At 44.5% G+C, this 23,773-nt stretch overlaps 1 protein-coding gene across 1 annotated transcript in view; it reads left to right on the forward strand.

Moving 5' to 3' along the window:
- The window catches only part of Fyn (FYN proto-oncogene, Src family tyrosine kinase), a 207,786-nt gene that overhangs the window by 140,771 nt on the left and 43,242 nt on the right, over positions 1-23,773 (forward strand). Inside the window, exons 4-6 of the mRNA XM_004660642.2 lie at positions 8,316-8,573; positions 14,817-14,913; positions 21,803-21,901. Coding sequence (XP_004660699.1) covers positions 8,327-8,573; positions 14,817-14,913; positions 21,803-21,901 — 443 coding nt within the window. The 5' untranslated portion in view covers positions 8,316-8,326. The remainder of the gene's footprint in view (positions 1-8,315; positions 8,574-14,816; positions 14,914-21,802; positions 21,902-23,773) is intronic.

Genomic DNA, 23,773 nt, shown 5'->3' on the forward strand with positions numbered 1-23,773 from the left:
TATGGATGAGTCTCAGGAGCATTATGGCAACTGAAGAGAGACAACCACAAAGGCCACTTGTGTGGAATCTCCTTCGTACACATGTCCAGAACAGGCAGACCTGCAGAAATGCAAGGTAGATTTGTAGTTGTCAGAGCCTGGGCTGACAAGAATGGAAAAATGATTGCTTAGTGAGCATGGGTTTCTTTGGGGATTGATAAACATACCCTGTGATTAAGTAGTAGTGATGGCTTTCTTTGTAAACATCCTAATAACCACTGGAGTATTAACTTTAAGTAGATACCTTTCATGGTTTGTGAAATTTCACAAAATAAGATGAAATTTAAAAGTATTATCCAAAGGGACTTTTCTGTTTTCTGAAAGCATTGGGGAGGGAAAGGTGGACAAAACTTACGGATCTGTACCCCAGTTCCTCCTGGCCCTTTCCTGCAGACAGGGTCAAAGCCCATTGTCCTTATTCGCATCATCTCTTCACTCTTATCTTAACCCTCAGCTCCGAAGCAAAATGTACATAGGAAGATATTCTTACCCTCCGTTTGCAGTCTCTCTAGGCTCTCTACAGTTTGGTATTAAAATTTGATTTGACCATTTAGGTTTGGGACCTGGTCCGGCATTCAGTTGGCTGATGGCAGTGTTGACTCTCACTCGAGGGCGTCTCACACTTTTGTCAGCCTTTCAGGTCTCCAGTCATAGAGGAGTGGGAGGCTTTGCAGGAGGGAAGGAGGTCCAGCTTCAGCTTCAGCCTGGGGATCAGCTAAACAAGAAAAGGTGAGATGAGGAGCCACAGATAGCTGTGTGCTGGGACTGCGCCTTCCCTAATGTGCTGCGTATCAACAGTGAGCGGCTTTCATCAGCTCATCTCCTTGTGGTGCAGTATAGGGAAAGCCCCATCCTCACAGCCCCGGGGCCTTTGCAGAGTCATGCCTGAACTGTTTCTGCAGCCAAGCCTGGATGTGATGTTTAAATAGTCTGTTTTCCAGTTACTGCCTGTGGCCAGTATCCACATTGTTCTCAACTCGGGCTGCAGCATTTATGACTTATGTTTGATACAGATTCTCCTTCACTAGACACCTCCATCAGTAGAAATCTGTTATTTTGTGCTTGGTTGGGGAATTACATGGACATCTCAAGTTATGAAGTATATATATATCCCAAAAATATTTTTCCTGTAAAATAATTCATGTTTTAAATGTAGTAGGAGAGATCACATTTATACCAAGGAACCCAATGCTGCCTCCCTCCCTCATGATCCTTATAAAATATTCCCCATAACTTGGAAAGATCAGGAAATTGAGGGCTGCTTTAGTGATGTTGGTTTAAATGGTCATTAAGATGCCACCACACCAAGGAAGAAGTGACTCATCATCTGTACCGTGGTCCTAGCACCTCCAGACTCTACTGTGTAGAGTGAAGATGGGGTGCTGAGGCCCATCGCTAAATCTGAAAACGACTCTGTGGCGGCAGGGGCCTTCTCTCTGGGGGGTTCCCTCCTCACTGTGTTACATGGACTGGTCACGGTTCCATGGTGCATGAATCAGCTCTGGTGCAAAGGTTCTGGGTGCTGGCTATGGACACAACTGTCTGGCTTCATCTTCCATCCTCATCCGGGCTTAGCCATGGACACATTCCCTACCCTTTCTGCTCCGCTTTTACAAAGCATAGGAAAATAAGAATGCCAGTGTTTGGCAGGCTAGGAGAATTTCATGGGATCACTTACTCTAGGGCATGGTGCAATACCTGACCTGCAGTGAGCGCTAACTGGGTATTGGCCATCACTGCCATGGCTGGGACCTTCGTCTCCATAGTGCCCATCCCACATAATAGGCATTCGTTTCCTACTGCTATTAAGGTTAGTGGCTTCAAACAGCACCTCTATTAGCTCACCGTCTGTGAGCCAGGGGCCCAGGTGTGGTGTGGCTGAATTCTTTGTTCAGCAAGGCTAGAATCAAGGGCTCATCCTAAGACTTCAATAGGGAAGAATCTGTCTTATGGCTCATGCAGGCTTTTTTCCAAACTCAGTTCCTTGTGGTTATATGACTAATGTACCATTCCCTTGCTATCTGCCAGCTGTGAGCAGTTCTTAGCTCCTCAAGATACGCACATATCTGGTCACATGACTCCTTCAATGTTAAGACCTACTGTGGGGAAGGTCCCTCATGCTTGGACATCTTTTTGATTCTGCATGTTGAGAAAGAGCTGTTCCTTTCAAAGACTTACCTGATGACTTGATGAGGTTAGTCCACCTGGGATAATCTCCCTTTTTTATATAAATATTTCTGTGTGTGTTTGTGTGTGTATGAGAAACAGAGAGAGAATGTGTGTAAGGGAGTGAGTATGGACACACCAGGGCCTCTTGGCCACTGCAAACAAACTCCAGACGCATGCACCACTTTGTGAATCTGGCTTTTCATAGGTACTAGGGAATCGAACCTAGGCTGTCAGGTTTTGCAAGCAAGTGCCTTTAACTGCTGAGCCATCTCTCCAGCCCAATCTCCCTTTCTGAAAGTCAGCTCTATCAAGTCACATCACTTATTACAGGAGTGACTATCTCATCATTCACACCACCCGGGATACAGGGGTGGGACTCTTGGGAGATAGCCCAGAATTCTCCTCACCATAGCAGAGCCTTATGCCTTCTGTGAAAACAGCAAGGAGGTTTTCCCAGGTAGGCAAAACCCCTTTTTCTCATAGCTCTGCTGAATAAAGCCACCAGCTAGACTCAGCACCAGTACCAACACAGCTGGGCCTTTGTCTTTGCCTCAGGACCTCAGGAAATACTTGTACCTCCCAGAGTGGCCAGCACAGTCATTCTTTCTCTGCAGTCTTACAATTCCAGGACCTTTCTAGCTATGCCCAGAAGACAGCCCTACCTGCACTCATCCACAGGATGTCAGGATCAGCTGATTCCATGTCCTACAAAAGAAGAAAGCCCTTTTGTGAAGGATTGAAAAATACTAGGGAGCTGGGGAGACGGCTCCATGGTTAAGGTACTTGCATACAAAGCCTAATGACCTGGGTTTGATTCCCCAGTACCCATGTAAAACCAGATACACAGAGTGGTGCATGTATCTGGAGTTTGTTTACAGCAGCTAGAGACCCTGGCACACCCATCCTCTCTGTCTGTGTCCTCTTCTCTTCTCTTCTCTTTCCTCCCTTCCTCCCTCCTTCCCTACTTGCAAATAGATAAATAATTTTTTAAAAGATACTAGAAAATCTGGAGATTCCAGTAACAAACTCTTTGTAACTCAGCTTCCACCACTGCCAGCATGGTCTTCTTCTGTCTCTAAATAGCGCCCCCAGCACTTATGTGGTGAGGACTCAGTACAGCATCCCTGGGATTCCAAGGGATTTACTGTCTCCACTGAGAATGTAGTGAAGTAACACTCAGGTTTTGTTTTTTTTGTGTGTGTTTTGTTTTGTTGTGTAAATATGTTTGGTGTACATGTAGGTATGTGTGTGAACACATGCATATAGGGGTCAGTGTCAGGTGTTTCTTCAATCACTCTCCACCTTACTTTTTGAGACAGAGTCTCACTAAACTTGGAACTGACCAATTCAGCTAGACTAGCTAAGTAGTCAACTTGCCTGGGGGAATCTAGCTATATCCCCTTCCCCAGTGCTGAGATTATAGGCACATTTGCCCACATCCAGCTTTTGTGTAACTACTGGGGATCCAAGCTCAGGTCCTCATGCTTATGAGGTGAGGACTTTACCAACTGATCCACCTCCTCTGTCCCTCAGGTTTGGATTTTTTTCAAGACAGGGTCTCACTTTAGGCCAGGCTGCCCTAGAACTCATTATGTAACACCAGCTGGCCTCACACTCATAGTGATCCTCCTACCTCAGCCCCTTCTCTCATGTTTCTAATTGTACAAGAATCAAGAGCCCTGGTCACAAGCCTCCTGTCCTGAAGTCAGTCATCTCTGCTGCTGTGCCTTGGCCACATCTTTTCCTTTTCCTTGGAAAAGTGAAAGCCACAGATGGACCCATGACTCTGCTCTGCATTCTTCTTCAGGCTGTGCTCATCTCAGCCCCTCACATATGGCTTCAGATCTCTCCCTTGTTCTTATTCTATCATGAAACCTTCCCAGGAACAGGGGAGAACAGAGCCAAAGCCTAATCAGTGGCAGCACCAGAAAGCGTGTCCCCTCAGAGTACTGACTGACATGTCTTCTCCTGTCCTTCTCCAAGACTGGCCTCCAGGCTGTCACGAACAGGAAGTGATGCCCAAAGGCAGTCACTGCTCCACACTCCACACTCCACACTCTCCTAGGTCAGTTCCTGGGCAAAAAAGTGCTTACCTTGCTGAAATGACAGTTACTTGTCATTTTCACCTTTCCTCCCCACCATCCCTCCTCTGTGGCCAGAGCACCTGTCTCAAGAGGAAGGAATGTTTGCTGGGGGCCTCTGCATGCTTTTGGCTCATGTCACATAAAACACCAAAAATCTCACACACAACCTGCAGCAATGGAACCTGAAATAGTAGTATTGCTCTTGGCCTGGTGTCTGTAGGAGAGTATGTGTTCTGTTCAGCCAGTCTCATTTCAGGCCAGAGCACGACAGACCTGCGGCAGGTGACCAAGTCCTCGAGGTCACCTTCTATCACTGGAGAGCCATGTGAAGGAGTTGGGACCACACCATGACCCAGCAGCATACAGTGACCATGTCTGCCATACTTACATGACCAGGGTGTGGCCGTGCTTGAGCTCTATGTCTGGCAACCCTTCCCCACTTGCATAATGCTGCTGGCACATTTGAAAAGATTCATAAGACTAAGGGAATTTTCATTAAATCAACTTTATTTGCATGGTAGAAACAGGCCCCCTCAGTTTCCAAAAGGAATGGCAAACAAGAGTCACAGAGCTGGAACCCAGACCTTAGCAGTTTGCATAGGATCCAGTTGGTCAGTCTCCTCCTCCAGCTTTTCTAGGCATGATGTGTGTTGTCTTACTAGACAGGGGAATTCCAGGGCCCCACTTTCAGAATGGCATTGGCAGCATTGTCCAGGGACCTCAGATGGAAGGCAAGTGTATTAGTGTGTCCTCTGTTGCTGGACCTGCATCCTTGGACCTGAAAGCCACAGTATAAAACTCTGCATAATATGGCTCTTTTTTCTCAAATGCCCAAGAGCCTGGTGACATTGGGTACAACTCATATGACATCTTCCAAGTGGGAAAAAGTCCACATGTCTGTATATACACATTTTCATTGTGATTAACTTTTAATGGCCTTAGCCTGCATTATTTCTTATTTCTGATTCTAAATGTTGCTGTTTCTGTTCTTATTTCTGTTACGTTGTGTGTGGCTGTAAGAGAAAAAGAGCAAGATAGTGCAGGAGCCTTACTAAACCCAGACTTTCAAATGCATGGAACACATTCCTTCTATAAACAAAGATTGTCTTCTCTACATTATTTTAACTTTTTATTCACTTAACAAACACCTACATAGTACCACAGATGCAGCTATGAAACAAAAGACAAAAAAGTGCCCAACTTCAAGAAGCTTAGGATTGTTTTCCTCCGTTATTTCAGAAAATGCTACCTACACTGTTATTTTATTACATGTAATACATTTTTAGAGATTTGGAAGGTTGACTTTTCTTAGTTTAGTGAGATGCGGTGTTTTCTGCAAGGGTTCTATTGTAAGTGTTGTATTTTATGGTGTGGTGTGGTGTTGGAGGAGTACTTTGGAATGAAAGTTCTGGGTTTAGGTCCTGGTTCTCCACAGTGAATATGCTAGTACATAAAATCATAGCCTCTTTCATGTTAATTTTTTAATTTTTTTTTACTTTTGTTTATTTGTGAGAAAGAGTAAGATGGTGCACACACACACACCAGGGCCTCCAGCTGCTGCAAGCAAACTCCAGATGCATTATCTGGCTTACATGGGTCCTGGGGAAACAAACCTGGGTCCTTTGGCTTTGCACGCAGGTGCCTTAACTGTTAAGCATATCTCCAGCCCTATGCCAATTTTTTAATCTGCTTCCCTCCTAGCTTGCTTGTTCTCCTGAGGGAAACAGCCAATTCAAAGTTATAGGTGTAAATTCTTTTCTCTTTGTAAATCAGGATTTCTCCACAGTGACATGCATACCACTGGGGCCAGTAATTACCTGTTAAGTGGGGCTGTGCTGATCAGTATAGAATGTTGAGTGGACTCCTGGCCTGTACCCACCAGATCCCTATGGTACCCTGATTTGTAACAACTGAAAATGTCTCCAGACATTGCCTAATTGTCTCTTGCTAGAGGGGGTGGTGGAGTTGCCCCCAGCTGGGAGCCACTGTTACAAATGTTGTGCTCCTGTGAATCAGTCTCATCCTGTAGTAAAGCAAGCCAGTAAAATCCCTGAGGACAAAAGTATGTGGGGCAAGTGTTTTCTGGCTGACCTTTGCACAGCAAGCTCAACACAACTTTCTACCATGGAAGAGTTAATAGGAAATGTGCAAGATAATTATCAGTCAGATGAAGCAACATAAGCAGCCAGTGATGAAATGCCTTCAATAAATCATGCCTTGGAGATATTTTGCATTTCCTCTTGGAAACTTGTTCAAATCATCCTTTTACCGTAAGTTAGAGAACATGTTGGGCCCAGGATGCTGCAAGTTAATCTCATATGATTTATGAGGAAATGTGTTCCAGGTTCAGGGATCTCAGTTTATAAGCCACTTGCTTATAAACGCTCCCATTCTAAAGAACTGACATTCAGTTCAATACTTATTTACTGAACTGTGTAATGTGAGGGTTGTAGATCATCCGCTCCTGCTGTCCATGCTCTAGTCCAAGAGAAGGACAGCACTCAGAGTAGTGCCCATGTGGCAGCTCCTGCATGTGTGCAAGATAGAACAGAGAAGCTGTGGTGCCTTTCTATTAGGCATGCCTTGCCCTTCACGGCCTCAAGTTTCCTCTGTTCTATGCCAGCTCCGCCCTCCACAGTGAGAGTGTGTTATTATACTGGCTTCATATGTTCCTTATTTGACTCTCTGGTCCCAGAACTTTTCAGAGTTCTGGAAGGGACACCTACTGCAAACTCTCCTATTCCCTGTCCTTCTGCAGTCCAAAGTGGGGACGTTTAACCATTTTACCATATACTTCTAAGTCTTCACTTCTCATACATTGCACACAGATCACATTGCTGGTAAAAGTCACTGGGAGAAGAGAAGGGTTAGGCTTGATGGTGACGGGTCAGGGGGACACAGCGAGCTATGGAATCGTGGCTCATTTGGTTGCTATTTATTGAGTAATTACTGCATGCTGGGCATGGGCAATATAGTGTGAACCGTGGACTTGCAGTGCTTTATGCAGTGAACACGTGGACAGACCACATTTTAATGTGGCACAATAGGTTTCCGTATGAGGAAAAGCACAGGAGCCATGGAAACACTTAGGAAAAGCACTGTCAGAGGTTGTAAGAAGAAGGGTCTGAAAAAGCTTTTGGAGGAAGTGGTGTCTCAACTGGGACATGAGAAAGCATTACATTTCAAAGAAAGAGTATTCAGGGCTATTTTCCCAGGCCCAAAGGTAAGTAGCCAAAAAGTTTGACATGTGTGAAGCAGGAAGGGGGCCCATAAATGGAGAGCAGCAGTAAGGATGCTGCTTCTCGGGACTCGGATACGAGCAGCTGGGTCTTTAGCGATGTAGTGAGATGAGGCGCCTGGGAGAAGGAGGTTTAAAGAAATTGGTGGCGGGGGGACAGTGGCTGAGGTTTTTAAATGATTTTACTGATGTCAAAAGCTAATCGAAATTTGAAAAGTTAATTAGCAGCTTGAAATGATTTTGTTTCTGGAGACTATTGTGACATTATACCAAGATGCTCAGAACTCTTTGATTCTTCTAGCTTTATTTTTCATTCAGTAAGTAGTTCTTAACTTTGATTCTTATCACCATTTTAGGCCTGAAGAATAGGTAGTGAACAAGGAGGTGTAGTGATTAGTTGAGGGCCCATCATCAGCCCTCTTCTATAGATTTCCTGTGTCATGATAGAAGTACAATGTATATTAAAGTATAAGCCCACTTTATATCACACACATTATCTTTTGAGGTAACTAAAGAAAAGAATACTAATATAGCCAGGAATGTGATAATACAGAATTTTAAGGGTTGCAGGCCTCATCTGGAGGAAACTGCTATGCAGTGAACATTGTTCTGGAATTCAGCAATCATCCAGAGCAGGTGAGGATCAAGTGTGAATCTCCCTAACCTTGGTTCTAACTGCTGCTTTCTTCATGTTACCTACCAGCCTGAAAGATCCAAGGGACAGGCCTGTCAAATTACTTCTAGGAAGCACCCAAACTCACATGCCTCCCTTCTGATCCTGACAGGAACTTAGATAATGGGCTGTGTGCAATGTAAGGATAAAGAAGCTACAAAACTGACAGAGGAGAGGGACGGCAGCCTGAACCAGAGCTCCGGGTACCGCTATGGCACAGACCCTACTCCTCAGCACTACCCCAGCTTCGGCGTGACCTCCATCCCAAACTACAACAACTTCCATGCAGCTGGGGGCCAAGGACTCACCGTCTTTGGGGGTGTGAACTCTTCGTCTCACACTGGGACCTTGCGTACAAGAGGAGGAACAGGTAAGTTGCCCATATCTGGTCTGCAGGGCCAAGGGTCAGACAGTGACAGCTGCTCTTAGTTCTCTGGTAATTGAACATTTGTGCTGTGGTTGATGCACTTCCTGGCTTTTCACATTGAAGCTTCTAGTCAGTTTCACCTATCCTCTACCAGATTGTTGGAGTACCTCTTCCTTGCTGGGACAAGACATAGGACCAGAAGCAACTTATGGGAGGAAGGTTTAATTTCAGCTTATAGTCTTAAGGGGGAGTCTCATCATGGTGTAGTAGAACAGAGCCTGGGCATCTTGCCATAGCAGTTGGCAGGAAGTAGCAAAAGAGTAAACTTGATTGTATTAGTAAGGGGGAGCTAGACTATAATGACCATAACCCCACGTCCAGAGCCTACCTTCTCCAGCAAGGCTCCATCGCCCAAATTGCCACCAGCTTGAAACCAAGTATTCAAAACACCTGAGACTATGGAGGACATGTCATTCAAACCACCATATTCCCTCTCTGTTCCCCATAGACTCATGACTGTCATGTGATACAAAATGCATGTAGTTCAACTTTAAAAGGCCCCATAATGTTTACCAATCCCAGCACTGCTCAGAAGTCCAAAATCTCAATTGAGACTCAAGACAGTCACTTTAACTGTAATCTAACATACAGTGTCAGAGTAAACATTCCCACAGCAAAAAGAAGGCATAGGAAAAAAAAAAAGAAAAGAAAAGCTTGACCAGTGCAGGATAGAAAACCAGCAGGGCAAACATCAAATCTCCATTTCCATGTCAGGCATCTGAAACCCATGATGACATCTTTAAACTCCACCCCTCCAGCCGTGGGTGCTTGCTTTCTAAACAGAACCACATGAGCTAGAGTGAGAGCTTTCCTTGGTGGTTCTCCCATAACTTTGGCATCTTCAATTCCCAGAGTCTGTACTGCAACCCACAGTTCCTCACATCTCTGTACCATGACCCTTCATGCCCTCTATGCAGGGACTATGACCCTGCTCCACATCACATAGAACCATGTTGCAAATCTAATGACCCTCCATAGCTTTTGTCATATATCCCAAACCAGTACCAGGTAGGCTGTTAAATTTATTGATCCAGGGCAACCTTGAGGAACAGAACACTCCTTCAGCATTCTTCCTTCAGGCACAGTCCTTTCAAAAGAGTCAGCATTCCTCCTGTTTTCCCAGTGCATGACAGCTGACCCAGTCTCAATGGTGGAAGTCTGAAATAGTTTTTGCTGGACCAGGCTGCGGTCTCCAGCCCAATACTTTGATTACTTTCTGTGACAAACTTTGCATCTTTCACATCCTTCTACTCACACCCATCCATTACTTCTAAGTTCAGCTTTGCTCAGGCTCTTAGAATATGGGCAGAACACACCTTCTAGCCCAGTGCCCAGCGAAGTCCTTTTGCTCCCCTGAAACACAACTGAGCCCTTATAGTCTACAGTTCTCTCTACATTTACACACTTCAAACTCTCACCAGAATGACCCATTCATCTCTGCTTACAAGCTTCTCTAGTCCAAAATTCTCCATATCTTTCCATATTCCTTCCACAAATCAGTTCCAAAAGAATAAAAGGCATACAGGCCGGTTTATACCAGCAGCAGTGATTGCACTACTGGTACCAGGTTTCTGTTGCAGTTACTTTCTCATTGCTGGGATAAAACACCCAATCAGAGACAGCTTATGAGAGGAAAGGTTTTATATCTGCTTATAGTCTTGAGGGCAAGTTTCATCATGGCATGGCAAGTCAGAGACTGGGCATCCATCTTAACACAGAAGCTGGCAAAAAGCAGCAAGAGTGAGCTGAACTGTGGCAAGGGGGAGCTGGCTATAACACCTCTCAGCCCACTCATAGCAACACACCTCCTCCAGCAAGCCTCCAAATTTGCCATCATCTGGGAATTAAGTACTCAAAACACATGAAACTATGAGGTACATCTCATTCAAACCACCACACAGATGAAGAGCTACTTCTTTAAAAAGCAGAAGTTGGATATCTGAAAATACCTGGCTTTTGGGGTGCAGTGGACCCCAAGTCCCAAGTCGCTGCTCTTAGAGAAGTCTTCATGGGTTAGTGAGCTACATCATTCTCCCAAGAATTGTGGGTCAAGAGCTTCTGCCTAGCTGGCCAGCCCAGAATAACAAGGGCAGGTTCTTCAAACACAGCTGCCCAAGCGCCATCCTGGGTCTTCGGCATCACAAGCCCTAGGGCTGGCTCAGGGATCATGCACTTGGAGTGCTGCAGATATAAACACACTCCTTCTGCCACTTGCAGAAGCAGCCCTCTCTCTTCCTCCTGCTATTCTGTCTTCCTGTCACTTCCACCCAATAGGGTCATTTGGCAGTGTCATAGTTTCACCATTCATCTCCTGATATTTCCATTATCTTCCACATGGTTTATATTTTTAGCCCTCACATTTTTCTGCATCATTTAAAAATTTTATGTTATTCTTTGTTCACATGTTTTTTTTTAATGTGTGACATTTTTTTCAAAATTTTTTGTATACTTTTTTATTTATTTATTTGAAAGCTATGGACAGAAAGAGGCAGAGAGAGCGTGAGAATGGGCGCACCAGGGCCTCCGGCCACTGCAAATGAACTCCAGATGTGTGCGCCTTGTGCATCTGGCTAACGTGGGTCCTGGAGAATCGAGCCTCGAACCAGGGTCCTTAGGCTTCACAGGCAAGCGCTTAACCACTAAGCCATCTCTCCAGCCCTAATGTGTGACTTTTTAAGAGAGTCTACATAGCCCAGTCTAGCCTGGAACTTACTGTGTAGCTCAGGTTGGCCTTCTACCTCAGTTTCCTGAGTGCTGGGATTACAGGCATGAATCCCCACACCTGCTTATGTGTGTATTTTAAAAATGAATTTTAGGGGCTGGAGAGATGGCCTAGCAGTTAAGGCACTTGCCTGCAAAGCCAAAGGACCCAGGTTCAATTCCACGGACCCATGTAAACCAGATGCACAAGGTGGCACATGAGTCTGGAGTTCATTTGCAGTGGCTGGAGGCCCTGGCGCACCCATTCTCTCCCTCTTCCTCTTCCTCCCTCTGTCTCTCAAATAAATAAATAAATAAATTTTTAAAAATGAATTTTAGGGAGATGGAAAAACAGCTTAGCAGTTAAAGGTGCTTGCTCGCAAAGCCTGCCAACTGACATTTGATACCCCAGTACCCACATAAAGCCAGATACCCAGTGATGTATGTATTTGGAGTTAGTATTTAGTAGTAAGAGGCCTGTGTGTGCCTATTCTCCCTTCCCCCTCTCTTTGTTTTCAAATAAATAAATAAAAACATTTATTTAAAAATGAATTTTAGATGTCCTGAAGAGACCTTCTCTTCTCATTTCTCTTCAGTTCTCTCTCCTGTTTCTTCCCTTTCTCTAATTTCCTGTTTTTTCACACCACGAAGGATACATTTTACTGCCATGTGTATTTGCTGACTTAGCAAATACTTCATAAAATATCTGGCATATGTTCTCAGACATATGTTTTCCAAAATGTTTGTAAGTTATCTCATGCATCTTTAGTCTTCCAAATCCTCTCCCAGCATGTGAACCATGGTAACTAGATATTTGACATTATTTGTTCCAAAGTTGTTTTATTACAAAAGTTTAAAAGAATGTAGCATCTGTGAGCTCATCTGGGAGCAGATGCCTTGTGTCTTCAGTGACAACTCATTGTGCCTTTTTATCCAGGGAGCTGATGCTGTGGAAGTGTTCATGCCTTTCCTCTGCACCTGACAAATGGCAGTGCGGTTGAAGCAGGGTGCCTGACCCAGGGCCTGTGGACATTGTCTCCTCTGGCACTAACGTGCATGCTCTCCCCACAGAGCAGAACATATGTGCTCCTCCTTAGGTTATGGGAGACTCTTGCTTTCCTTCTTTTTAAATTTATTTATTTATTTGAGAGTGACAGACAGAGGCAGAGAAAGAAAATGGGCACATCAGGTCCTTCAACCACTGCATACAACCTCCAGATGCATGCACCACCATGTGCATCTGGCTTACGTTGGTCCTGGGGAATTGAACTTCAAACTGTGGTCCTTAGGCTTCAGAGGCAGACACTTAACTGCTAAGCCATCTCTCCAGCCCTAGCTTTCCTTTAATCCAGCCTTCTTCCTCCCTGGGAGGTGCCTTGGAAGGAAGGAGGCAGGTAGAAGAAAAAGAAAAGCAAAAGTGCACCCACCACACACGTGCACACACAGACACCCCTCCTCTGTGACAGGCCTGAGTGTTTTGCAGCCCCAATATAGGTATAATCCATGTTTATTCGTTCACGAAGTCTGGACATGAGTCCCTGAGACTTCAGGTGTCATTCTGTAAGGTCACCCAATGGTCTTCTTCATCCAGTATGTGGGTGTATACCATAATCGAGGACAATCCTAGTGGAGGAGGACACCTGAGTCCTTGAAAATTTGTAAGTTAAAATACAGTACACCTGAGATGTTGGCAGATTCTCCTGCCTTTGATCATTTGATTTGCTGTTGTGCCCGTCCTTTCTGACAACACTGCCTTTCAGTCCCAAAAGACCGAGAACAGCATCTGTGTTTCTTTATAAACTTTTTGATTTGTTCCTCAATCCCCAGAACATAAAAACTCTCTGAGAGTTTGTCTGAGAGAATGGGAGTGTCCAGTTTCATATGCTTTGTCTTCCGTGCAGCAGAGCTAGCTTGGTTCTGTTTTTACATTGTGGAAGAAAGGGAATCTGTTAAAGAGAACTAAATAACGGAAGGCATGAACACAGAGCCTCCTACATCCTTGTCATAACCCTATCTCTTTTCTGCCCTATTCAAGAAACCTTAACAAAGAAAGGCAGTGCCAAATGAACCCTGCTGTCCACGGTCAGGTCATCCAAAGGCCAGCTGTCCTGCAGGATGTCCCAGTTGAATCAGATTGGAAAGATAAGCTCTGCTTCTCTGGCTCTTGTCAGTCCTGAGGACACGTCTTCTCCCTGAAAACAATCTATAGAGCAACATGGACTCTTGGTAAAGAGTAGGCCTTATGCTGTTAGGCTGTGTCAGACATTTTGAAGTATGTAGAGAGAAAATGAGAAGCCAGGTTATAGGAAAATGGAATGCTTTTGTTATCAGTTCCTGCCTAACAACCACAGAACTGAACAGCTTAAAACAGTACACAACTGTGATCTCGCGTGTTTACTAAATGTGTCTCTCTGGGTTGGGTTCTGGAAATAACTTAACTAGATCTACTGCCTCAAGAGGGCTCACAAGCCGCAGTCAAGATGGATTTGACTCCAGGCATGACTGAGAATAAATGGCTTCCCAGCTCATGTGGTATGAGCAGGATCATCACTGGGTGCTGGCCAGCTCATTGTTGGGTGGGCCTTTCCAGCAGGGTTCCCTGCTTAAAGTATACAAGCTGACACAACAACAGTCTGCTAGGAAGACAAGGCTCTATCTTCTGACAGCTAATCAAGTAGGGGGCATGATTTGCTGGGAAGAAGAGCAAGGAATTGCCCAAGGACATGAGTACTGGAGGCTGGTGTAGGATTTTACCCATTGTATAGAGGAAGTCGTGAGCCAAATGGGACTCTTTGCTGGTGGCAAACACCTGCAGTCAGGAAGACGTGGGGTTGGCGTGAAGGAGAGAGAGTCCTACAAGACTGAGGAGCAGTGAACTCCAGGTTCAAGGTGGAAGAAGAATGGAAGGTGGGCAGGAGATGGAAGTAGAGAACCACGCAGCTGGAAGCCACATTAGCTATTGCAGATGCCAAGAGCAGTGTCCCTCACTTGAGGTGGACCTGACAAGAGACTTCTAAGTCCCTCAGGCCACAGAGGGAAGTTCCTGTCACATTCTACATTGTGTTATGCCAGGGGAAAGAATAATGCATTTACCCAGGCATTACCCATGGGCTTGTGAGCCGAGGAGAACTGGGGCAGGGAGAAAGGATGTCAGCATTTACAACCAATCCATGCAAATTGAACCTTAACACTGCTGATCCTGGGTAGTTCAAGATAGTAATGTTAATAACTATCTCTTCCCCAGGACTCATCCAAAGGTATTAGAGAGAACTCCAAGCTTTTGATAGATCAAATATCTCCCCCCCCCTTTCAAAGACCAAGCTGTAAATCCAGGCCTGTGGCTCTAGTGTTCCCTCATTAATTACATTGTCTCATCGTATTTATTCATAGTGAGCAATCATAGATTTTTGAGAATGAGACTTTAGCAAATTATGACTGTTTGGAATTGAATCCTCTGTATAGTAATTTCTGTCTCTGTTTTGGCAGGAGTGACATTGTTTGTGGCTCTTTATGACTATGAAGCCCGGACAGAAGATGACCTGAGTTTTCACAAAGGAGAAAAGTTTCAAATATTGAACAGCTCGTAAGTTTGGCAGGGAAGAGGTGAAGCATGCATGCCTTTGGGTTAGAAGAGGCTTCTTGCATTTAACCTGTGCCTCAGCAGGTAATCGGAAGTGGTAAAAGAATGCTAGTTCATTAGCTCATGGCATCATAACGTGAGAAGGATTGATGATGTCATGCACTGTTATATGGCACCTTCTGCTAAGGGGCTTTTTAGAGCATAGTAGTAGAATCTGTGGTTTTGATTTGGGTTTTAAAGATTAAAAGCACCATCATCATCTCCATCTACTCCCGCCAGCATGTCCGTAAGTCTGCATTCTCAAATGATTAGTGCACACCTTGGCTGCCTATATTACACACACTCCTCCTTCAGCCTATCTTCCTAGCTCACCCTCCCTTCAGGCCAGTAGTAAGTTTCTTCTGTTTTCACAAGTGCTAGACATTGTAGTGGGTGAAGCCTGGGAAGGCATGTCCCTGTAATGAGAACTTGAGTGTCTGCATCTTCATAGGAAAGAAGTGCTGTGACTCACTTGTAAATGACTACAGAGTGTGCATTGTGCATGTGTCTACTAGGAACAACCATTAAACAGGGAGTGGGTAGACTTAGGAGTGACAGTAACTCCCTTTCTAATCCCTACCTTTACTCCCTCTGGAAGAAGTTGATCAGGTTTCCAAACATCAGTAGATTTATTCGATTGAGTCTGTATGCATAGATGAGGACCCTCCAGGCAAACTGCACCCCCGCTGCAGCAAGTCAGGTGCTTCAAGTGTCCCTGGGAGCTCTGCGAGGCTGGAAAGGCTGGTGCCTGTGTCCCTGTGAGCTCTGTGAGGCTGGGAAGGCTGGTGCCTGTGTCCCTGTGAGCTCTGCGAGGCTGGGAAGGCTGGTGCCTGTGTCCCTGTGAGCTCTGTGAGGCTGGGAAGGCTGGTGCCTGGGCCTGAGAGCCATCCAGGAGGTTCTTCCTGAGCCTTGTCTCATTTCTCCTCTGACTGGGGGTGGTAGAGAGACTTGAAGCCTGGCTCTTCGGCTCTCCCCAAATTGGGCACAGAGGTAGGAGGCAACTCTGCTAGTAGAACATATCACAGGAAAGAAGAGGGGTGTGGCAAAGGGAACTCCCCTGAGACTTGAAAAATGCCTCCCTATAAAGCCCGCCTGCCCTTCTCTGGGGTGCCCCTGGCTCCCATCACTTTACTGAGAAAATACCAGCTTTCAGCAGCAATCTCCAGGACGTTTTTGAAATTCATAGTACTACCATCACTAATGGAGATGGGGGTGGGCTATGTTTCTGTTTCTTGAAACCCATGCAGAAAAGTACGTGTATCAACAGTGTGCCTGGTGGTGGTTGTACAATAATGTGACATACTTCCTTACTGCCATGCAGCTTTACGCTTAAAAGTAGCTAACATGATACATTTGATGTTACAAATACTTTGCCACTTTTTTTTTTTTTTAGGAAGCACAGAGTATAGTGAATTCTCATAAACTAAACAGCCAACTCCCAAGCTAACATGGGCTGGAGATACAGCTCATTGGGTAGAGTGCTTGCCTGGCGTACCTGAACCCCTGGGTTTAATCCCAGCACTGCAGAAATCAGGCATGGGAGTGACACATGCCTGTAAACTGCACACTTGACAGGTAGAGGCAGGAGGATCCAGAAGTTCAAGAACGTGGCATGCCCCTCCCCCACAGGAGACCTCCTCCCGCAGCCATAGGACTTGTTAAAAATAGTCCACAGCTGCCATGTATTGAAGGCTCCTCCTGTGACAGCCATGCGCTGAGCGGCAGTTGCTCTTGCTGATTCTGCACAACAGCTGTCTAAAGCAGTGTCAGTCATCCTTTGACTTCTGAGAAGTTGGAAGCACAGGTTCAGGAACTGCTTGGGTGCACAAAGCTGGCAGGTGGTCAAGCCTAGGGTAGTGTCAGGGGTGACCTTGGAAAGGTTCAGATGCCACCAGCAAAGACAGCTGAGCCATCTGAGTGATATGAAGGTTTGGAATGTTGATTAAGAAGTTGAGGAGGAGGGAATTTGGCTTTGATCTCATCTGATTTATGATTGTTTATTATTAGTGTAAATCTCAGATGAATGATTCTTGTCAGAGTCTATTAACTTTGAATATTGTATAACCTTTCCTAGTTTATACAATATTCCCCTATATAGCAAGGTTAGTTAGAAATGGGAAGCTATTTGTAATGCTGAAAGGTGAGAAGGAAGAGGAATAGAAAGAACTATGTATGCACAGCTCTTATGAGAGTCTCGACACTCCCTGATGTCAGCACATCTCCACATCAGGGTGTAGGGAACTTGCCAAGTCAGTCAGTCCCTGTCAATGTCAAGTCCATGATGTCTTCCTTCCTTTGTTAATCTGGAAAGGAAACACAATGTTGGCAAAGTGTTTTAGAGAAACATTTAAGGGAAGCTCCATCCTATCAACTCTGTTTTGATTTGCATGCATAGCTAGTGATGTTTATAGAGGCCTGTGACCCTCAGACTCTGAGGTCTCACCAAAAAAAAAAAAATTAACAACAACAGAATCACAAAGATTTCCCCACCCCCTTTAATGTTCTTTCTTTTTACCAGTGGAATGCCTCATCTTGCATGCCATTTAAGGTATGCTTGTGAGAGGAAAACAAAAAAAAAGTTTGTGACTGGAGTCAAGGTATGAACAGGGAAGGAAAGCAGCAAGGAGAAACAAAGCACCAACACAGAAGCAGATGTGACACGGTGGGGGGGGGGGCTGCCATAGCTCCTACTAAGTACTGCCTCCCGCCCCTTCCTCCTGCCAGGAGGAACGCTGCAGGCACTGGGGTTGTGTTTTAAAGTGCAGCACCTACCAAAGCATGCGCCCAGAAGAGAGAGAATGCTGCCCAGCAAGGGCAGAGGTGCCTCCACGACCTGTTGTGAGGCTCACTGTGGTGTATCAAGACATTATTGAGCTTGAGTCTGCCTTTACAAAATACGTTCATTCATTTTATTCCCTTTTTTCATACTTCACAACTGTTGATTTAACCATCTCAAAACAATGATTCGTTAAAGTTTTTAAAAATATTTTACACAGAGTGGAATTGTGGTGAGGCCTAGGGCCTGTTAAAAGTTCTTTTCTGAAAAATAAATAAATAAATAAATAAATAAATAAAATAAAATAAAAAGTTCTTTTCTGTAGTGACTAAAGAAAACATTTCCGTTGTCAAAGACAGATAAGTGCTCTGAAAATAAGGAGGATGACGACTAAGTGTAGCAACAAGCCAGCATTTATAATAAAAACACTCATGGCTGCGCAAAACGAGGCTGTGACAAATGCCAGTTCCTGCCTGCCTCCAGTCCCTTGGAGCCACAGCCCTGTGAGGGACTTTTGAAGAATGAAGACAGTTTTAAATATTTTTATTTATTTAATAGAGAGAATGGGCACACCAGGGCCTCTAGCCACCGCAAATGAACTCCAAACACGTGTGCCACTGTGTAAAATCTTGCTTACATGGGTTCTGGGAAATCAAACTTGGGTCCATAGGCTTTGCAGGCAAGCACTTTAACCACTAAGCCATCTCTCCAGCCCTTAATAGATCTTTAAATCAGAAGACTGGGGGATAACTCAATGAGAAAAAATGCTTACCTCACAAACATGTGTTCACCCCCCAGTACCCACATAGAATGTTGGGTGTGGTAGTGTGCACCTACAATTCCAAGGCTGGGGAGGAAGGCGGGTAACAGGATCTTCGAGACTCACTAGCCAACCAGTCTCGCCTAATATATGAGCTGCAGGCCAACGAAAGGCCCTGTTTCAAAAGAGGTGATGGAATTCCTGAAGATTAGCCCACCAGAGGCTTCTGTCTTTTCCCTACAGGCACATGCACATGTTCACACACAAACATGTAATAAGCAAGAAGAAAGCTGTTGCAAAAACCTAGAGCCAGTGCCAGGGGTTCAGTCATGTGTTTTGGTCAGAATGTGACAAGAATATTTTGCCAAGTGTCAATTAATGAAAAATCTAAATTGTAAGGACAATTTAAAGCCATGCAACTTTACGAGTGCTAACTGGCCATAGTAGCTCCAGTAAAGAAACTGACTGGGCCAGTGGAGGGCATGTTCTAAGTCAACAGAATGTGTTTTATTTATGTGTCGGTGAATTGGTGCTCCTGACATTCTAAAAGGTGATGTATTCACTTGCTTAACAACTTCTGGTAGATGTTTTCAGTGTTGGCCAGCCTCACTTGGCCCAGTTTCAGTAAATTGTGAGGGAAACGTAGAAGTTGAGAGTTACCTCATTAGACATAGAGTTCCTATCACTGTGTCTCCTTTGGTGGGAAAAAATGGATGGCCTGGAAACAGAAATACAACATGGCATCTTTCCCATAACTGGAATCTCTCATGAGATGAACAGGGTCACCTGAGAAAGTCATGAACTTGTATGATACCTGACTTCAGAAAGAGCCACTAGTTGCATTCTGCTCTCTGCTAAACTACTTAGGAGCCTAGACCAAACTGAGTTAGGAGTGGCTTGAATTGGAAATTACTTCATTAATGCCAAATCACCTGAATAAGACTGGGCTTGTCCCAATTTGCAACAAAATGTATTGGCTTCCTGCCCCAGTTGACATTCTGACACACCCTGAAAGTGCTGCTAGCCTTTCTTTCTTAATTTATTTCAATTAGAACTAACTTGATGAAGGTTATTGTGCATTAAGAAATAAGCCTGTGCTACAAGCACTTAATTTTGCCTTCACCCTTTTGGAGCATTTCCCAGGCTTAGGGACTGAAGGAGCCATGAAGGGTGTATTTTTATGAAATGGCGCCATCTAGTGGAATTTCGGAGATGATGTCTCCAAAGCTGTTTCCTTAAACACATCAGAGCCAACTAACGTAGCTTCTGTGTATATACTTAGATGCTAGGTTACAGATGCATGCAGTTGAGGGGTACGTTGAGGGGGTGAACATGGGAACAGTGCAAATTTTAAATGTTAACGTTTTTCCTTAGTGGTTGGGATGTAACCCAAGGCCTTATCCATTGCAGTCAAATGCTCTATCACAGAACTGGATCCCCAGTGCCTGATATTTTTAATCTTATGTGTTATACCTACAAGGCAGAGGGATGCATGGACAGAGTCCACATACTTGATGATGACTGAGCTGTAACCTGGGTGGTCAGTGAGCAAGTGTGTCCATGTGTATTCTTTGATGCATGTACACATTTCAAATAAAATCTGGACATGAACTGAATTTAAGATTATGATTAAAGTACTTTATAAATATGAGAACTATGATCTCCCCTTGTGATTCATCTATGTGTTTAATAGAGTTAAAAAGGAGATATTGAGGGCTGGGGAGATGACTCAGCAGTTAAGGGTGATTGCTTGCAAAGTCTGCCTTCCAGGCTTGATCCCCCAGTACACACATAAAGCCAGATACACAAAGTGGTACATGCATCTGGAGTCGTTTATGGCAGCAAGAGGCCCTGGTATGTACCTATTCTCTCTCCCTCTCTCTTCTTCTCTCTCAGTCATTAGCAGTGGCAAGAGCCCTGGTATATACCTGTTCTCTCTCTCTCCCTAATAGATAAATAAACAATATTTTTAAAGATATTGAAAAAATATCCAAAACAAAAATTTATTTGGAAAACCCTGGCCAGCACCCTAGATTTCTGTGAGCTATTCTGTGATATGGGCCATCAGACACCTTCTCACAAGCATACCTACTTAGACTTGCCATCATTTGTTCTGTGGCTTCCTAAAATCCTTCCTGGCCTCCAGTCACATCAGTATTTAGAGGATTCAACTGTGAAGAACCTGTGGGGAGGCTTATTGGTCTCTACCTAATTTAGTCAAACTGGGAAAGGATTCCCCCACACACACACATACACACTGTGGCTCAAAGCCAGCACACTTTCCTGCCTGGTAGAACACTTTGATGGAGCCCAGCCAAGAAGTAATTATTTTACAAGGCCAGAAATTTCTTCTAATGCCTCCGAGGACCAAAAAAGGAGGGAGCGAAGATGCTGGAACTGAGCATCCTAGTGTGCTGGCAGGCAGACCTGTCCTCCTGCACCCCCTTCCTCCTGTCCATTCTCCCATCCTCCCCTGACCTCACACCCTGGACCACTCTGGAGGAAGAACATTCAGCTAGGATTACAGCTTACAGGCCACTTAAATGGCCTATGGTCTATCCATAGTTACAGGAAAGAAGTTCATGTGTCATCTCTGGTATTTGTTGCATATGAACCTGTGAATCTGAGCATATGAAAAATCTGTTTTATTTACTCAGGGGCTTTAAGCTAAGTATTTTATAAGCCACCTCCTTTTGCACACCTTCCGTGACCTTTACAGAATGAGACTACACTGTGGCATAGAACAAAGTGGTGTGACAAAAAGACTCTCCTTTTGAGTTTTATGCCTTGCTTGAATGTGTTTTCACAAGTATACCCACTCCTTCCCCTATCCATCAGTCTCAGGTGGTCCAGGACTGCAAGGTTTATGGGCTAACCTGTGATTGAAAGTTCCTAGGAAAGGGCTGTTCTGTGGCGTAGTCTTGACCATTTTACCTACAGAAAGATATGCTTCCTTATTTTCTTGAGAGTAAGCATGCATCTGTTGGTCCCTCGGCTTCCTTCCCCCTCAGTCCAAGTTTGCCTCCTACCCAGCAAAATCCCTCCCTCACAGGAGCGCCTCCTCCTAGATGAAGCACTATGCTCAAATCCCCCTAGAAGGCAAGAGGTCTCCCTGGATTCAATTTATGGCTAACTAGGATTGTAAGTCACCTAGCTTTCAGTGAGGGGGTTGTGTAGGCATTTAGAGAAAAGGAACAGGGCTGTAGAAATTGGTGGCAAAAGGCTTGGCACTACACTTGCCATTACTGCATCAGGCCTCACTGTAGAATGCTGAAATAGACACTGTATTCATGTATGTTCCTCTGTTTTCTTTCCAGGGAAGGTGACTGGTGGGAAGCCCGCTCCTTGACAACTGGAGAAACTGGTTACATTCCCAGCAACTATGTGGCTCCAGTTGACTCCATCCAGGCAGAAGAGTATGTTTTGTTTTGTTTTGTTTTCACTTAACTACTTATTTTTAAAAATTAGTTAGCACAATAAAATGCCATTGATATGGTGCAAGAGGAAGACGAAATTTACAAGAGGGATTAAGGGCTGTATTCTGGTTTTTGTCATATCTGTGTAATACACTATTATTAGCTTAATAGTCTCTGCTTTAAGCATGTTCACTTTTATATTTATTTGGAAACTATATCAGCATCATAAGCAAAAACCCAATAAATGGTTTAGATTTAAAAAATAATAAAAGTATAATGAAATTTGAGCTGCATCATAAATTACTGAGAGCCTATTCCCTGGGTAGAAGAGAGCCAAATAATTATTAAAGATTGAAATGGAATTTTTCTCCTTGATATAATTGGAAACCATAAAGTATTATGAAAAGACATTCCTTCTGTGCCCCAGGTCAAAATATGTCATAGACCATGAGTCCCACAACTCATTGTTTTGACCCGAGGATGGAGGAGAAGGATGGGATAAGAGGAAAGTCCTACCCAGCATCTTCTCTCCCTCCTATATTGGTCCTTGGAGGCATCAGGAGAAACTTCTGGAAAGTATTGCAAGTGTGGCTATAAGTGATTGCCTTTGGCTGAGGTCTCAGCTGTTTTGTTGCTGGTTAACAGTAACCAGCACTTCTTTAGCCCAAATATCCTTCAGGTAGCAGGTTAGGAAGTCTGCATAGTTTCAGAAGATGGGGGTGACCATTGTTCCCTCTCCTGCCAGAATGACTTATACCAAGTCTTAACTTCTGAACGGAGGCAAAGGGATGGGGCAGTGATTTCCCAGGCACAGCAACTTGGCCTCCCCCCAGTGTGGGGAGAATTGCCTCTCCAGGAAGGGAGTGGAGAAAAGTCACTGAACCCAGCCTTTGGCTCTGATACTTAATTTTGCTGTGGATTTGTTGAGGCACCACAAGGAGGATTAGATTCTCCACCCTGGCCAAATTGATCATTCTCCCATCTTCAACTCCTATTATTTCCTTACTGAGCAGAACTGTTTATTTCCTACTCTCATTACTGCTCTTTCTCCTAGTAAACATGTCTCATAGTCAGTGGATAAAGGTATTTGTGTGGAGTTCTCTCAGCTCAGGACAGATTTGCCAACATCTTTTTGTATTGTCAGAATTTAAGCAACTCTCCACAAAATAGTGTTAAGTGATGTAACTGAGAGCTTGTTGCATATTTAAGTCATATTTTTAAAAATATTTTTATTTATTAGAGAAAGAAAGAAAGAGGCAAGTAGAGGAGAGAATGGGCACACCAGGTGCTCCAACCACTGCACATGAACTCCATACACTTGTGCCACCATGTGCATCTTGCTTACATGGATCCTGGAGAATTGAACCTGGGTTCTAAGGCTTTTCACAGAAGCACCTTAACCACTAAGCCATCTCTCCAGCCCTTAAGTCATATTTTTAAAAATATTTTTATTTTTATTTATTTTTTGACAGAGAAATAGGGAGGGCTGGAGAGATGGCTTAGTGGTTAAGTACTTGCCTGTGAAGCCTAAGGATCCCGGTTCGAGGCTCTATTTCCCAGTACCCACGTTAGCCAAATGCACAAGGGGGCGCATGCATCTGGAGTTTGTTTGCAGTGACTGGAAGCCCTGGCATGCCCATTCTTTCTTTCTCTCTCTCTTTCTGACTCTCTCTGTGTGTCACTCTCAAATAAATTAAAATGAACAACAACAAAAAAAAAAATACAAAGAGAGAGAGAGAATGGGCACACCAGGGCAAGCGAACTCCAGACGCATGCACCCCCTTGTGCATCTGACTCACATGGGTCCTGGGGATTCAAACTTGGGTCCTTTGGCTTTGCAGGCAAATTCCTTAACTGCTAAGCCATCCCTCC

The sequence above is a fragment of the Jaculus jaculus genome, chromosome 7 (assembly GCF_020740685.1).
Source record: "Jaculus jaculus isolate mJacJac1 chromosome 7, mJacJac1.mat.Y.cur, whole genome shotgun sequence".
Classification (NCBI taxonomy): Eukaryota; Metazoa; Chordata; class Mammalia; order Rodentia; family Dipodidae; genus Jaculus; species Jaculus jaculus.